Source organism: Habropoda laboriosa, unplaced genomic scaffold, assembly GCF_001263275.1.
Source record: "Habropoda laboriosa isolate 0110345459 unplaced genomic scaffold, ASM126327v1 scaffold33, whole genome shotgun sequence".
Classification (NCBI taxonomy): Eukaryota; Metazoa; Arthropoda; class Insecta; order Hymenoptera; family Apidae; genus Habropoda; species Habropoda laboriosa.
This window is the reverse complement of record NW_017100187.1, coordinates 3,036,671-3,053,370: the sequence shown is the minus strand read 5'-3', so window position 1 is coordinate 3,053,370 and position 16,700 is coordinate 3,036,671. Positions and strand designations below refer to the sequence as shown.

At 44.9% G+C, this 16,700-nt stretch overlaps 2 protein-coding genes across 5 annotated transcripts; one reads left to right on the top strand and one right to left on the bottom strand.

The window, feature by feature from the left end:
• Positions 1-1,538: 1,538 nt before the first annotated feature.
• Positions 1,539-12,673, bottom strand: LOC108579723 (zinc transporter ZIP11). 3 transcript variants are annotated; one of them, XM_017943331.1, is made up of 6 exons: positions 12,227-12,673; positions 10,925-11,306; positions 9,904-10,058; positions 9,707-9,792; positions 4,688-4,945; positions 1,539-3,328 (listed from the first exon to the last, which is right to left on the bottom strand). In XM_017943331.1, the coding sequence occupies exons 1-6, from the start codon at positions 12,332-12,334 to the stop codon at positions 3,250-3,252; spliced, it is 1,068 nt and encodes a 355-aa protein (XP_017798820.1). In that variant the 5' UTR covers positions 12,335-12,673; the 3' UTR covers positions 1,539-3,249. The 3 variants fall into 3 exon arrangements, with proteins under 3 accessions (XP_017798820.1, XP_017798821.1, XP_017798822.1); XM_017943332.1 differs by having other exon boundaries at positions 11,057-11,306; XM_017943333.1 differs by lacking the exon at positions 12,227-12,673 and adding an exon at positions 11,842-11,881.
• Positions 12,674-13,033: 360 nt separating this feature from the next.
• LOC108579603 (uncharacterized Golgi apparatus membrane protein-like protein CG5021) lies at positions 13,034-15,364 on the top strand. 2 transcript variants are annotated; one of them, XM_017943179.1, is made up of 5 exons: positions 13,034-13,048; positions 13,469-13,545; positions 13,629-13,863; positions 14,116-14,370; positions 14,447-15,364. In XM_017943179.1, exons 1-5 carry the CDS (start codon positions 13,034-13,036, stop codon positions 14,510-14,512), a joined length of 648 nt encoding a protein of 215 aa, XP_017798668.1. In that variant the 3' UTR covers positions 14,513-15,364. The 2 variants fall into 2 exon arrangements, with proteins under 2 accessions (XP_017798668.1, XP_017798669.1); XM_017943180.1 differs by having other exon boundaries at positions 13,044-13,245.
• The last annotated feature ends 1,336 nt before the right edge of the window (positions 15,365-16,700 follow it).

Sequence of the window (16,700 nt, the reverse complement as noted above, 5' to 3'; positions counted from 1 at the left end):
CAGTAGCAGCAGCAGCAGCAGCAGCAGCAGTAGTAGTAGAGTCAAAAGGTCGGTAGCAATGTCGCGATGAGTAAATCGTACCCGCTAGACGATGCAACGAAAAAAAGGGGGAAAGAAAGAAAAGCAAAGGGAGGAAAAATTCTGGCAAAAGATCGATCGCATCTGGTTTCGACTGGATGCATCCGTTTGAAATGAGGTACATAGGTGTCGAAGGAAGAAGGACGCGTCCTAGAAGATACAATGTGGCAATTGTTACGTAAAACGGTTACACGCGACGGGGGTGGCGAGAGGACGGGACGTTCGAAGCGTCGGCGATGGTGGGGGGATAGTAAACGAGAATGAAGAGGGCAACGTCCAAAAGGGGGATATACAATTCACGGGGAATTTGATTTCGTAACGACGACACGACGCAGCACAGCTTTGACGAAAAGCGTATCGTCGTCGACGCGTTTCCAACGATTCTGTGAAATGGAAGGAGTGTGCGTGCGCGCGTGCATGTACGGTGCGGTGACGAAGGTGGAAAAATTGGAAATCGGTAGGTAGCGCGTGTGGGGAATGTCGCAGAGCAGCAAGTCGATGGCACACTGTCGTCGCGAACGAGTTAATTTGGTGCAGTTCTCTTTCTGGCGATCGTGAAGCGTCGCGTCGCACGTGCGCCACCGCATCGGAGACGCGCAGGGCAAAGTGCATCGTAAGACTGCTGACGGGTGCAGCACCGGTGCACCGGCTTTCCGATGAAACGCATCGCCCCTTCCCCTCCTCTCTTTCGCTCCACCGACCGTGCGCACAACGTCGGCTAACGCACCACGTGACCATCCCTTTAACTTTAGCGAACCGATTACCGCACCACTCGCCGCGACAACCGACGCGACATCGTCGTCTTCTTAATCCCATTCCTTTGCCTTCTTCTTCCTTTTTCCATTCTTTCCCTCTCTCTGACCTTCCGACCATTCTCACTGGTTCGCCGCAGGCGAAGATTTTTCTCCTTGCATCTCTACCCAAGTACATAGTAAGTATCTGTACGGCGTTGGATAACGCTTATATGTATGTATCGTTGGACCACGCCGAGGAAGTAGCGAATCGCGTATCGCATCGTCTCGTTCCAACAGGCTGGATTCTGTCGAGCACTGCGTCATTTCTTTACGGCGTATGATTCGTTCTCTCGCTCGTTGGTTCGCGGTCTTTCCGTCGTCGTGCTCTCTCTCTAGAATACCGATGCGTCCCTCGCCTAGGGTCGGCGTATCCCCACCAGATTCGGGTCGACTCGTTGCACCGGGAAACCGAGAACGCGGTGCACCCGTCCTTGTCGCTCGGCTCCATTCATGCCTCGACTCTCTTCGGGTTATGCAACTTGGCCGACAGAGACGAGAGACGAGAGGGTTGCGCCGATACTGTACGCTCGTTTCACCCAATCTTCCCTCGCGGAGACCAAGAAGAAAGCTTCTACTCCGTCCGACTAACCTTCCGTCCTCCTGCACCTCTATCGCGCGCGCCACAGGGACACAACTGCGCAACGATCGAATTTTTTCCGCCTCTGCCTGCTGCCTCTGCCTGCACTCTCCTTTCGCGCGCGATTAAGCGATCGCCGCTGAAGGTACGCACACCGCTTCCTAGTCGTCGATATCACGATCGGAATGGGACGAGGAATATTGGAAAATTCGACGAAAATTCCGTGGAACGGCCGTGTAATTGGCACTCTCTTTTATTGCATTTTCTATAAACAACAATTCACATGTACCTAACGTGGAGGAAGATTCGATACAGTCGCTCGAGTGTAACTACTAGATAATAGAAAACCGTGTAACGAGAAAAATTCGAAAACCTTCCTATTTTTTTTTACATTTCCTAAGGTATACGTCGTCGATACAGCTGTCGTTTCTCGATTACAATTCAGAGATATTTTGTAAAGCACCACGAAGAACACCACCACGGTTCATACCGCAGTTTACACGCATTCGTTTAATAATATCGTCAACGAACGGACGATCGATTTCTCGAGTGTCGAGATCGTCGGCGGAGCTTCTACCGGGAATCGTTCGCTGGGCGTAGGAACGTTCAAAACCGCTATTCTACATGCACGCGAAACGTGCACACGCGTTGCTCTTATTTCAGCGTGCGTTCCTTTTCCAAGGAGCCGCGCGATCCTCGACGTCGATCGATTTCAAACTTGGCCATGTACAACCGTTTTATACCAATTTACAACGTACGAAGAAATAGTTTCTGCATCTTCCAAAAAGCTCCGTGTAGTATGTCGAGAATGCAAACGGAACAACGACGCACGTTTCGTTGTTGCTGCGACGCGATATACGATAAAGTTAATTAGCGTTTAATGGTGGATACAATGGACAAGTGTACCTACTTGTGGAAAAGAAGGGGAGAGAAACGAACACGATTAGCGGCAAGATGGCGTTTAAGAATAAAGATAATTTCGACGCACCGAGAGAAGCGCTTGTTGCCTCGATCGCACTTTCGAATCGATCTCTCGACCGACGGAATACACATGTTTGGGACAACTCCGTGCGTGCATGCGTGCGTGCGTGCGTGCGTATTATTCGCGGGAGAATCCATTCGAAAGAATGTCACGGGGATAGTTGCGCAACGAGGCTAGGAACTGCAACGATTCTTCACGGTGGTCTTGGTCTCGAAGGAAATCGTAATCAACTTTTACGAGATGGCTGCGTTCCTGGTTCGAAACGGAAAAAGTTATTTGATCTTTTATCGATTAGCAGCCCACCGCTTGACGGCGGTGAGAAAACTTGGACGAAAGGATTATCGCGAGAATCGAAAGTATTTTATAGCGTTATTAACACGATCGGCCGATACTCGACAAGATCCCCCGACAAAGAGCCGATTTTCGATGTGATTATCGAGGGGGGAGATCGACGACGCGGCAAATACGGCGTAGCAAGTTGCAACGCGCGTAACCGAAGGTCGTCGTCGTCGTCGTCGCCGTCGTCGTCGTCGTCGTCGTCGTCGTCTGATTGATTTAATTGACTTCTGAATCGGATCAACGAAGGCTAGATTCATGGAAGACACGTTTCGATTTCATTTTCACGGAGAACAACGCGCTTTAGACCAAACTCGGGATCTCGCACTGCGAAAACTCCATCAATTTAGTCGAACGTCGAGATTATCGAGGCAACCTCGACCGTGTTAATACTGTTAAAAGGAATAGGATATAAAAAGAAAACACTGAGGAATTGATATTAGTGTCCGAATAAATGCCTTCTAAGTTGGACGAACGATCGTTTACCCTAGTCCAACGTCTAGGGACATCATTACCAAGAAACCAACGATGGCTGCCCAGCTGGCGAGTTTACCATTTCCACTGCAATCAGAAAGCAAGAAAAAAAGGTTTTCTCTCAAAAGAACCAGTATGCGGACGATGTTCGATGGAAGGACGACGTGGAGGAGGATTTTTGGAAGAGTCGAGTCCAGGCAAGATGGAAGCGAGATTCGTGTAGGAGAAAAGTTTGAATCGGAACGGAGATGAATGGCATCGAAGAGGATGGCGAGAAATAAAATGGTTTTCGCGGTATAAGTAGGGATTAAGCATACAGAAAGTACACACACGCGTACCCGGTGGTATTGCACGTCACGGCTTGTTGATTTCGTAAATTATACACGGCCATCAATTTTAACGGCCGGTGAAATGCGCCGTTGTGTTTCGGTGGGCGTTCTACCACATCAATCATATCCGCGCGGTAAATACCTCCTTTCGGCGTGCCTCAGAAATTTGTATTTTTATTAGCCATTACACCCTGTGTTTGTTGGTCGCTACAAAATGCTCGTACGATCGTGAGTGTCTGGCGACGCGGCAATTTCGATCTTCTTCTCTTCTCTTTATTCGGTGTCGAGAGGATCGCCGCGCTGGCTGGCTGGCTGGCTATCGATCGGACACTTCTCTGCGAGACGAGCGATCCTGGTTCCGAGAATCCGGTTAGCTAACTATTAGCTGGCTACGTACTACTCGAGAACAAATGGATTCCCAAAAGACGAGAGGAAGAGAGAGCTTAATCTTTTCTTCCCGCGCGCGCCGCTACGAAAACTAATCGATTTTCAGATCTCGCAAACTTTCTCCCGTCCTTGTCCCTTTGAGCATCCCTCTTCGATATCGCTCCATCTACCTTTCCTGAGAAACTCTGCCGTCCCGCTAAACCAGAAAGCAAAGCGGGCATTGTAATCTGCCCTCTTTCTCTTTCTCACGTTTGCCTCGCGGCCTCTCTCTTCTCTCGAAAAGATCACACGCGGTGGAGGTCTAGCAACGGCTCACCCGCAGAGGGGGGAACCCATTTTCACATTTGTGTTTTCCGAGGGCGGACCTCGGTTCACTGTCTCAGGAGGTGCGCGCGTGCTCTCGGGCAGGGCGGTTAGATCGCACGCGAAATACAAAAGAAGCCAATTATAATGACAATACGGCTTCTTCAGCTAGGTAGCCCGGGCCTGGGAAAGAAATTCGCCACGTCCGTTTTACCGACACCGTGCTAACTACGCCACTGCCGTCACGCGCCATTGTACCGTAATCGTTCCCGAACGTACTGTACGGCCGTGCATGCGCCTCTACCTTTTCCTAGACCTATCGACCAAGTATCCTCCTTCCTCCCTTTGCCTTTCCGTCGTCCGACGTTCAGGGGGTCGGGAGGAGGATGGGAAGGCAAATTTTCGTGCAAAATTCTTGGGAACGAACCTTTGATGCGCTTCCGGGATGATGTCGTCGATCACGACGTAGATCATTGCACCGGCTGCGAAGGCGAGCGCATAGGGTAGCGCGGGTTCGGCGAGTGTTATTCCGGCTGCGCCAAGGACGCCGGCGACAGGTTCTACCATCCCCGAGAGCTGGCCGTACCAGAAGCTTTTCAAGGTACTGAGACCGGCGGCTTGAAGGGGCAAAGACACTGCCAGTCCTTCGGGAAAATTCTGAATACCGATTCCGATTGCGAGATTTCTGTAACAGAAAAGAGACAGAGAGAGAGAGAAAAACAGGGTTGACCGTGCGTTGAGAAACGCGTATCGCGATCGAACGATAAGAATAAAAGCGAGGAGGCAAGGTGGCTCTTTGCACGAGCCAACTCGTATTTACACTCTCCTCTCTGGTCGCGGTGAGTTCTTGAAACTGGTCGACGGCTTCGACATTCTCTGCATTTTTCCATCTGCTCGAGAGTCGAGTACTCGAGCCGTGAGCTGCCAGTTCTAGACACGTTCGCTCCTAAGCTAATCTTCGAGTATTCTATTATAGCTATAGAGTCTCGATTCTCCTCCGAGGTTTGAAAATGTTGGCCCGTGAACGATTAATACGTGAACGGTAGAGTGTAACGCGCGAAGGGAGGCAGAGACGGGAACGAAAGCAGCACGGGAGAGCGAGCTGGTAGGTACGTAGCAGGTGAATGAACCAATATAACGTAACACCGGTGTGCACACCGGACGCGTATCGCGTCGCCTTTCTAGACTTTTAAACCGACCATCGAAGGTATTCCGAGAGAAAGAGAGACGAAAGATTATTCGTGGTCGAAGACTAACCGAATGAATGACTGGAGGTAGGGGGACTAGGAAAAACGTAGGAAGGCAGGAGGAATGCGGTGACCGGATAGCATAGACGGAATTTAATTGAGAAGTAGCGAAAAGAAAGAGTAGGAGAGGATCGAAGGAGGCGACGCAAGCAACGGTTAGAATTTCCAAGGAACGACAGATTCGGTTGGCGGTCGGTTGGCGGCGAGGTAGCTACGAGCAGGTGAATGAATGACGCGATCCAAGCTCCTCCTTCCGATGCAGGATCACCGGTATAGAGCGCGGCGCGCTCTCTCGTACAGGCTGAGCACATGGTATGGTATGTCATGCCGCGGCGTGTAGAGCGTTATTTCATGGGACGGCATCGTCGTCGCGTTCCTACAGCATCGACGTATATAAGTGGTTGTACAGTTAACCCGTCGGGTCCGGCTGTTCGCCAGTTGCACCAGGGGAGGTCACCCGAGTTCCAAGAATGATCTCTCCCTTCCACCATACTGGCTTCACCTTTCTCTCTCCCTTTCCTCGAGCCGCGCTCCAACAGGCCGGTTTCTTTTCCTTCCTGACTTCTTCTCTCTGATTTCCACGGTCAGGGCCGCTACTCTCGACTCGTCTACCCTGCTACCAGACAGCTAGACCAAGCAGCGTCTCAAGAATCCTTTCGTCGGCGAAAGCGGTCGTGTGACCGTCGTGTGTGACAGTCGCGCGCAACGTTCGAGAAGAGGATTCTAGATCGGAAAGCGTTTAATTTTCTACGCGGGGATCCATCGGCCGAGGAATTGCACGCGAGTTGAAAATCTTATGCCCGCATATTCGATCGAGCGGTTAGCTAACCTAGCTAGTTAGCTCCGGTGGTCTCCGGTTAATGAAAATAAGGATTAATTAGCCTGGTCGCCTAAGATATCGAGGGGAACTCGATAACACGGCGTCCGAGTAGCTCTGTTCAACGCACCACAGTTTTGTCGCCATTTTGCATTCCATAAGCAGCCGTGGTTGTCCTTACGTGGCAACACCTATCTATCCTCCGGTTCGCGATGTCTCGTGCAACGACCGAAACGATCCTAACAAACGACATAGCGGACACGTGACATCGAGCATCGATCGAAAACCCGGCGGATCTTCTCAGCTAAGGAAGTGTGCCTCGAATGGGAAGAGGAGCTACGTTGGTACATGGTAGGACGACGCGCGTTAAAAGGAGAAAAGAGAGAAGAGAGTATAAGCGTATCAACGTGTGTGTATGAGAAAACTAAGGAGCGAGGAAGACAAAAAGGGGAGAGAGAGAGGGAGTAAGGAATGCATGGGAACGAGGCGCAAGCGGACCGACCGCGATTTGCCCGTCCCGCATTCCACCAACGCCAAGGCGAGCTCTCCGGCTCTTCTCGGCTCCGAGGCCACCGGCCACGTCCTAACACCATAAAATCATAAGACCAAGATCAGCCTTCCTTCTCTCGCCCTATCTATCTCCAGGAGGGTACAAGAGGTGATTCTGGTGTCCGTGTCGCGAGCCGCGATTCGGAAAAAGTCTCTCGAATAGTCCCCGCGGAGAGGGGACATAACGGATCCGTCTGTTCCGAGTAAGGTACGCGGTGCGCATGCGTAATGCCGCTGCATTCCAAGCATTGCCAAGTTGCTGCACCGTGCACGCCGGTGCATCGCCCGATGCCAGAGAAAGAGAAACGCCGACGATTCGGGAGAGTAGCGTTCGAGGAGAGAGTAGATAGGTAGGTACTCGTAATACTATGCACCGAGGCTAAGCGGGAAGTACTACATATATCGTAAGCGGCTTCCGTTCCTATTAGCACACGTCAGAACTGGCTTTCCGCGTGTGATAACCACGCACCGGGTACAAAGTGCAACGATTGAGGGAACGGTAGAGGCTGCGTGTTGTTACCGAGCCCGAAAATCGACCGGAACATCGCATCGTCGAGGAGGACGACGTTAGTTGGAGCGTTACTCGTCGGTCGGTTAACTAGCCGTGGACGCTCGCTCTCGCTCTCTCCCCTCTCCGTGCCGCTCCGAAAATGCGGTTCGAACGAGAAACGAGTTACGAACTATCCGCGCTTATAGTTGGCAGACGGCGCTACAACGCCGAAGGAAGGTAAAGGAAGGGAGAGGAGAGGAGAGGAGAGGAGAGAGCGGGCAAGTGAAAAGAGAAGAGTAGAAAGACGCGAGGCGAGGACAGAGAGCGGCCGCGGTGCCGTGAGCACTGGTCGGTCGGTATATAATAAGACAGACAGGAGGATAGCACTGAAATGAGGTGGTTTCGTCGGCAGCTTTGTCCGGCGCCATGTTTAACATAGCACCACCTCATCTACGTGCCACGCTAACCCGTCACCCCTTTCTTCTATTACCGAACCAACAGAGTATACGTTCTGATTACCGAGACAAAGTCTGATCTCGCATAGCTAAATAATACGCATAACTCCGAGGGTGACTCATTGTCAGTATTTCCTTCACCGTTTTACGAGTGCCCACCTCTCCTCTTTTCTCTTTATCTCGCTCTATTTCCCCCGGCTACTTGCTCTTCTCTCCGCTATTTCGACGGGCTAAGGCCATCGCCGAACCTTCCTTCCATTCATCATTCTTTCGCCGCTCCGTTTCGCCTAGCCTCTTGCTCGCGATTGTGATCGTCGTGAGAATGGAATGTCACTCGTTACCGACCACGAGTTCGCCTTACCTACTACAAAAGGGCATGCTGCTGGCTCGATTATCGTCGCTGTTCTTCGATGCGCATCGATAACGATGTACGCACGACACGAACCGATATATCGGCCGTGGTCATCTTTCGGACCGAGCCGACTGATTCATTCATAACCGGGAAACTTGCGCGATACCGCGTTTACGTCGTTCCTTCCTCTTATCGCCTCTCCTCTCTCTCTCTCTCTCTCTCTCTGCTCCCCTACAATATGAAAATGGACCCGGACGCAGCCGGACGAACCACGCTTCACTTTCCGTTAATTACACGCAGAGAAAAAGAATTCCCTCTGTATTTCTTAATTATCGCGCGGCGGAAACGAAAACGCCGACACGGTCCATTCATTCCACGGATTCTTAATCACCTACGGACGTCCGACAACGTCGTTCGAATGCTTTGGAATTCGGGCCTGACGTGATCCGCTCCAAACAGGGCTCCTCGATTTCGGTATTGCAAGTTAGGTTCGATGAAAATAGGCGGATTTCCGAAAGTTCGCCTAACCAGTTGAACGAGATTTCAACGCATTGTTATCTTTGAAAGAGAGAGTATTACAGAGAGGAATACAGTTTACGTAGTTTGGACGGGGCTGTGGTAAAAATGAAATGTGCGTCATACCGTTCGATGTAGTCGTACACACGTCATCGTCGTCTTCCAAAGTCAAAGGCGTAAAACGGTAAGGAGAGCGAGTTCGGCTCAAGTTTAAGAGAAGAGCGGACGAAGCGGGGAAAGCGGCAAGCTGGAATGGAATGCGCGGCGCCTAGGGCTCGTTGAACACCCACTGCTGCCAATAAACTTTGCCTGAGGCTGGCACTTGCGACCGACCATCGTAGAACTCATTCATGGGGACCTCCTATCACGCGCTCGTAACTCGCGGTCGTGTCTCCATCTGGCGGCGACTAGCTCACCTACTCTTTCTTAATGCCATCTACCGGTAGCCGTGACCAACTAATCCTAACTCACGTTTACCTTACCTTACCACGTCGTAACTTTACCGACCTGATGAAAAAGAACGCGACCATTTTTTCAACGTGCGAACAAATATGAAGAAAAAAAAAAAAAAAAAAAAAAAAAAAAAAAAAAAAAAACCGCGTTCCGATACCGATAGAAAACTTCTGCTTGTTAATCTACGACAGGGTAGAGTGAAAAATGAACTTTCAAACTCGTGACGCGATTCGACGAAACTGTCCTCGCTATACTCAGAACGATCCTTTTAACCGTTTAACGACAGTTGATCTCCTATAATGAATTTGATAGACGCGATTAATCTAAGCGAGTGACTTTAGATTGCACGCATCAGAGCCTGGTAGAACGTTATTTCTAGAACGACTGTTCTTCCCTATTGAAATTCCCTTTTATCGCGAGAAACAAAATTTATTAAAAATACCACTTACTTCGAAAAATCTTCAGGTAGTTGAATATTCCCCGTTTTTTATTGCCACGAGTCTACCGTTTAAATTAAATCTTTTCACAGATACTTGATACTTGTGGAAGTGTACAAGTATTCCTTACCTTGCATTCTCAAAAGTGGCTGATGCACTGCTACCCACTGCACCGAATCCAACTCCAACTGCAAGGCCCTCTGGAATATTGTGTACCTAATAATGTGTTGTAAAAGTTCTCACTGCAGTCTCTGTCGTATGCGTTACTGTAATTTTATCTTACAAACGTACTTCGAAATGCGAACATTTCGCGAAACATTTACATACCGTGATAGCAACAACCAGTAACAAAACTCTTCTCCACTGATTGCTTTTACTTTCATTGTTAGGATTCTCGTATATCGTTCCAATTTCTCCTTGTTCCGCTGCTGGTCTACTTATATTTGCAATTTGACGTCTTCGAGTATTTTGCTCGTAAAAGCCTGAAAAATGCAACATTGATGAAAATGTAACAAAGTACCGCCACAGTTTTATCTCCTGAAAATTGTTTAAACCAGCATTTAACCCATTATATCCAAACAGATATTTCTTTCCTTTTTGTCCTTAAAATTAAAGCGTGGTAAAGCTTGTAACATTTGTTTATTTGTACCCGGCATTTTCCTCTTACATTTTTTGCACATTAGATCCGCAGGCAGGATTAATAAGATCAGTTTTACAACGTGTGAAACTGTTTAAACGTCAACCAAGGAATAAAAGCTATTCGAAACGTACTTATTGCAGTGAGAAAACTAGTTTACATCTTACGGATATCAAGTATACTTTCAACTTGTATTTTAACAACTTCTCTAATAAACTTCTGATAAACTTCTACCGAGTCTTCTACTTGTATTCCGATGATTGTGCCTCTACAAGTTCCACCAGGTGCTCTGAAAATGCTTTCATGCATATGCTGCTATCTTCTGCACGCTTGTTTAAGTGCAAAGCGTCAATGCTAACTAGTCACTAATTGCATAGAACAAGACATTAGGCTTACAACAAGTACAACGGAAAGAGATAGCGCATTTCTCAGAAATAAGCAGAAACTTATTGATAACGAGTGAAGGAAAGTGTGTAATGTTGTATATATTTCCAGCACGAATGATAATAATAAGAAAATGTTTAATGCCTTTGGTACTGCTTATTCCTGAACCAATTGTTGACTGTTCGATGGTCACATGAAAAAGCAAAGAGGGGCGAGTGTACATTGACATTTTTACATATAGACATAATATACAATGTGTATCGTGAACTGATCCCATTTTCCAAGCCTACAGAGAGAATTGGATGTTACAAGAAAAAAATGCGATACCATCGATGGTGGTTGACTCAATTTGAGTATACATTTTTCCACCGGTTATTTGTACGGTGTTATACGGATCATAATCGTCTAAATCCTCGTCACTCTTTAGTTTTGCAATGATCTTGCGTCTTTGTTTCGTACCGACTGACTGCATAGCTAAAAGCACATTGGGGGACTGAATGCCAAGAGAAGATATCAACGCGTCCGTTCCGTAAACGAATGCCGCGCCTATGAGAAATCCAACTCCGACCGGTACGAACGCGTATTCGCCCTCCTCTCCGTAAATTTTGCTCTTTGTCGCCATTTCGATAGCAGGTGCCAGTAGCGACCAGTAACTTGCCGCTACCATTACGCCGGCCGCGAATCCTAGGCTGATGTCCAACAGTTTACGCTGCAATGAAACGCGTTCAATCATTTCAAATTGTTCCGCCGCATCTATCTTCCATTCTGCGTGCCTCTACTACACTCTACACTTTCAAACGCGCGCCAACGACTGGTTATGAAAAGGAGGAAAGAACGCGGACCAATATCATTGGAACGATCAGTAACACACCTGCTGCTGCTGCTGCTGCTGCCCAACGGAATGTTACTTTTTTTCTTTTTTCAGTCCGCTTCGCGGCATGATTCATTTTTTTTTTATTACATACGTTTAATATGAAACTGCGTGTAACAACGAAAAACGAAGCAACACTTTTTTTTTTTCTATTAATGCAAATTATCTTCGTGCGCTTTTAATTACCACATACGCATCTTTCTAATCTTATCAGATAAAGATTAAATAGTAAATATGTGTTGGTAATTTCAGAACAAAAAAGAAAAATTATAAACGTCAATAGACAGATAACGTTCAAATAGATTATACCTTTTGCGTAATATAATTCCCTTCCCGATAAATTCGAATTAACGGATAGTAAATTTCATTCTACCTTTCACTGTAATTACAACAACGATACACCCGCCGACAATACTCAATTCTACCAACTACAGCGAATCATCACTCGCTGTACTTACTCACTGGTGTACAATATGAAAGAAATCAGCGAAACAGAGAATGTTAAGAGTATCGTGTTACGTCGCGAAACAAATTCAAACTAGCTGTGAACGGCGGAAGTCTATGTTTTCAAAAAGAGGCAATTCCCGCGAAGAAGGTACGGTAAAACCGGATAAGGTTAGAATATGCGTTTCGTAAGAAAGGTTAGAACCGAATATACGTATTTTTAAGTGATATAACAATCGTAATACGTAACAGGATATACAGACTATTCGAAACGGCTGATGGATTGAAGGAGTAAAGACGAAAAACAGGCTTACTTGCGTTCCTCGAATTACGATGACAAGTGCGGCACCCGCTGCGGTGAGAGCCCACGTAAATAACGTTCCTAGGAGCGCCTGTGTAATCGGCGAATAATCCTTTAACATTGTACTAATTATCAGGTTCTCGACCTTTTAGACTATACCGCACATTCTCCGTAACGTGAACCACGAGAAACTGTTTCGTGAGACACAAAATCCGCTGATATGCATTCAGTCCCCCGCACTTATCTCAACCGCCACCACTACCGCCATCGCCACTGTAGTTGCCACTGACACTACCTTCGTCACGCTTACTACTACCATTGAATATCGCCACTTTATTTACTCCTACTAACCACACTCGCGAGTACTTATTCTACGACAATTTCGTCCCTGTACTTGTCAATGATTTCCGAGCAGGATACACAGAACGTTGACCGGACCAACATCGTGAACACGTTTCTATCACGCTTCGCCCTTATATTTGTACCTACAAATGGGGTTGCTTGTCCGTGTGACGCTATGCACTTTGTCAATTGACCAATAGAATTTGAGGATTTTAATGCGCTATCGCGATACCCAATCGTAATCATGCGTATCGAAATTCAAACGATCCAACATTCACCTTCGTTTTTCAAACATCAAACAGACAGGCCTGCCGCTTATTCCAACTTCTTTCACACTTATAACTCGCGATAATTGCTAAAAAATTCTGCCTGTACGATTTTAGAACTTTTGTCGAAAGTATCAGAGTGCATCTTTCGCGCTTTTCTCTTGTCACTGTGGCGTTAGTATCGTTGGAAGCTGTTAGAACAACGTAATAACATGGCGTCCGCGTCGGTAAGTGTATGGAACATTTTCATCCGTACGATTTCTACGCATTCACGCCAAGTGTCTTTTTTTCCTTCTTCTTACTTTCAAATACCAGTTAACTTCGAAGCAGGATAAAAAACTGGTTTTTATTGAATAAGAAAAGAAACGTTGTTCCTCGTTGTCGTGTCGGGAGAATCGTTAGTGACGTTTGTTCGTCGATATCCGTATGTATATCAGTTAAAATGTGTTCAAACCGATATTTCTAATTAGTTGGTCTCTTCTGTGTATCCGGTACTATTTTATTCCTTACTTCATGTACAAAATTTCACTGTGAAAAGAAAAAGAGAATATTTCCATGGTTAAATTAGCGTTGCGATGGCTGTCCAAGTTGCACACGTCGTTTCAATTTTCGTCAAGGTTTCAATTTTCTCGTATCGTATATTATAGGTACCTTTGCTAATGGACGACGATACAATTGCCATCGGAGAGGAGGATGAAACGGGTCCGAACAGCAATAAACTTAAGTATATGAATTATCATTGAATAATAGTAGCCAGTTGCAAATGCTAAACTTCAACATTGACAGAATATTCAATTCTTCTTATAGGCATCCATATGTTACCATGTTCCATTTAGCCTTCAGAGTAGCGGCAATAGTAGCCTATATGTTGTGTGGATGGTTCTCGAATAGTTTTATAACTAGTTTTGTAGTTGTTGTATTACTTTTGTCAATGGATTTTTGGACTGTGAAAAATATTACTGGAAGGCTAATGGTTGGTCTTAGATGGTGGAATTATGTGGATGACAATGGAAAAAGTCATTGGATATTTGAATCTAAAAAGGTTTGTTCTCCAATTAAAGCATAAAAACAGGTAAAAACTTTCAAGGGTGTGGTGTAATTTTCTATTATGCATATTTCATCTCGGCGAGCATTGGTTTTAGCTGAACGAATAGTTCAAGGCTTACCAGTTTTCACATTTTATGTCCTTGACACGTTCTACTTAAAAGAAAAAAAAAAAAAAAGAAAAAGAAACGAAATAACTCATGTAGGGAATTTAATGTTTTACCATTCTACTATGTACCCTGTGTTTCAGGGTGTTGAACAGAATCGCATTAATTCAACAGAGGCCCGTATCTTTTGGTTAGCTTTAATTTTCTGTCCATTTCTGTGGTCTGTGTTCTTTGTGATAGCTCTATTCGGCTTAAGATTCAAGTGGTTGCTACTTGTTTGCATTGCCATTGTTTTAAATGGTGCAAATTTGTACGGATACGTAAAATGCAAAATGGGGAATGATAGAAATATTTCTGCAGTCACCGGCGATTTCTTGAGAAAACAAGTCATACAGAATGTTAGTACACATCTTACTGTTTTCATTTTCAGACGTTCTAAGCAGCAAAAAATTTGTAATTACCATTTTATTGCAGGTTGCATCAATGATGAGCAAAAGTCCTGCATCAAATAATTCAAGCGAGGCAACTAATGTGATATAAAATTAAAAATTCTCAGCCATGGTATTATTTAAGCACAGTGCTGTCGTAATAAGAAGGAGTATTCTTATGGAAAATATCAATTTGTATATACATATATATGTTTGTGTGTGTACGCGTGAGTGTGTGTTTGCGAGCGCGGATGTGTAACAATATCGATACGCAACGGTAACGATATGAATAATGTAAAATAAAGTTGCTAGAAAAAATATCCCTGTTCACCCCTCCTCCCCCTCCCTGTCTCATTTCCTAAGGAAGATGAACGAAAAGTTGCGTGTGTTACGTTAGTTATTAGTTTATTGGTGCCACAGGGCAATACATAATGTACACATTATTTCTCCCCATCAACAGACTTCCTATTACACAATATTTAATTTGTATAGGTGTTAATTAGTAACATTGCATTTATTATATTCACTTCAGCCTGTTGTATTCTTTCTGGCAAGAAAGTATCACAAAATAATTTCCCATTCTTTCAACGATATTTAATATTTGACTTATTCTTTGTTTCTTTAATTCACATTTCCGTCGGAATGAAGGAGTGCAATCGCACCGATTACAATCTTATTATCCGAGTAGATGAACTCTTTGAGATGATCTCACGCATAATGTAACAAACTCGTCGTGGTATTGCACGGAGCGATAGTGGGGCCGATTGTATTTTGTTGCAGTAGTAAAGATCATCTGCTCCGAAGACGCGAGTTGTATGCTTTTTTAAGAAGAAGAATACAACAAACCACATATTGCTATACATTGTTGGATATAAAAAAATTAGAAACACTAACAATAGACACGCATCTAAAGTACAACATACAGAAAAATTTCGGAATGATACAAAAAAACGCAATAACGTTACGATCGGTATCTTATAAATATATGAATATCGTGGACTTCTTTGTATTGGTAAATTCATCGAATACAATTTAACGCTACCAACTTATAACTAGTAATATGTTTTATACAATCATTTAACTTTTCCTTTTCGATAACATATTGTATTTTTAATCTGGAACTTTGAACGCGAACCGTTGTCGACCGTCTTGGCGAAAAACTGCATCCTGTGCAGCAATAAAATTCTTTTTTCTTTCTCTGTTGTCGAATCTTTCAGTAGGTACTTACACAGATATTGATACGGTATACGGATCGAAATTGAATAGAAGGATAAACGTGCGACATCCTGAAAATCATCGTACCAATTTCTTTTTTCTACCAATGTATTACCTAATAAGAGGTATTTGCCAACTGAAATCGTCCTCTTATCTGAACAACATCTTCATCGTACAGGTCCGAGATAGTTTTTTTCTTGTTTATCGTTCGAGCGAATATATATGCTTCGACGTGCGTTGATTAATTCAGCCTTTAACCAACTTTCTTCCATACCAATTGTACTTTTCTAACAACAGCATATATCTTTTTGCCGAAGAAATTGTTCGAAGGATTTCTTAGTTGCTGCTGAATTGATTGATTGATTGATTGATTGATTGATTGATTGATTGATTGATTGACTGACTGACTGACTGACTGACTGACTGATTGATTGATTGATTGATTAACAAGCAGTCGTTTCGTGTCTTTTCATTGTTAGCGTAATAATATCGAATTCATGTTGTATAATATATTCCGAGGCAGAAGCACGATATCGCTAACGTACACAATTGAAACTTAAATAAACAGGACGCAGATGAAAGAAGTAAAAGTAATATACACATGCGATAAATCAAGTCGATAGTATAAAAAATAATCATATAAAAATAGAACTATTGCGAGAGTAACTTTCGTGCTCGTACCAAAGGCCAGTATACAACGATTGTTAAACAATGATCCAGGAACGAATTTGACAAGGTATCTACAAGTGAAAATGACGATGAAAGAGAATGTCGCGAAAGGAATCGGAGTACGTACCGTAGATGCGTGTGAATGAAAAAAAAAAAAAAAAAAAAAAAAAAAAAAAAAAAGGAAGAGAAGAACGGGATAAATGCTCCGGGCAAAATGTGGAAATTTCAATGGACAATGAGAGAGAGATTGAGAAAGATCGTCGAGAGTGGGAGATTCTCAACAAAGACTACGTACAGTCTAGTCTATCTTTCGTTTAAGTATTTTCAACAAGTACCGAAGAAGATACACGTATAATACGATACGGTGATATATTAGACGCAATGGCCTTCAGTCTTACAACATTCAAAAAAATCAT

Bases quoted from the DNA above. Each gene is read 5' to 3' on its own strand.
- LOC108579723 (XM_017943331.1), bottom strand. From the start codon at position 12,334: ATGTTAAAGGATTATTCGCCGATTACACAGGCGCTCCTAGGAACGTTA. The intron at 4,946-9,706 runs GTAAGGAATACT...TTTCTGTTACAG, and splicing joins GCCACTTTTGAGAATGCAAG to AAATCTCGCAATCGGAATCG. The intron at 3,329-4,687 runs GTTCGTTCCCAA...TTCTGATTGCAG, and splicing joins ATCCCGGAAGCGCATCAAAG to TGGAAATGGTAAACTCGCCA.
- LOC108579603 (XM_017943179.1), top strand. The intron at 13,546-13,628 runs GTATATGAATTA...TTCTTCTTATAG, and splicing joins CCGAACAGCAATAAACTTAA to GCATCCATATGTTACCATGT. The intron at 13,864-14,115 runs GTTTGTTCTCCA...CCTGTGTTTCAG, and splicing joins GGATATTTGAATCTAAAAAG to GGTGTTGAACAGAATCGCAT.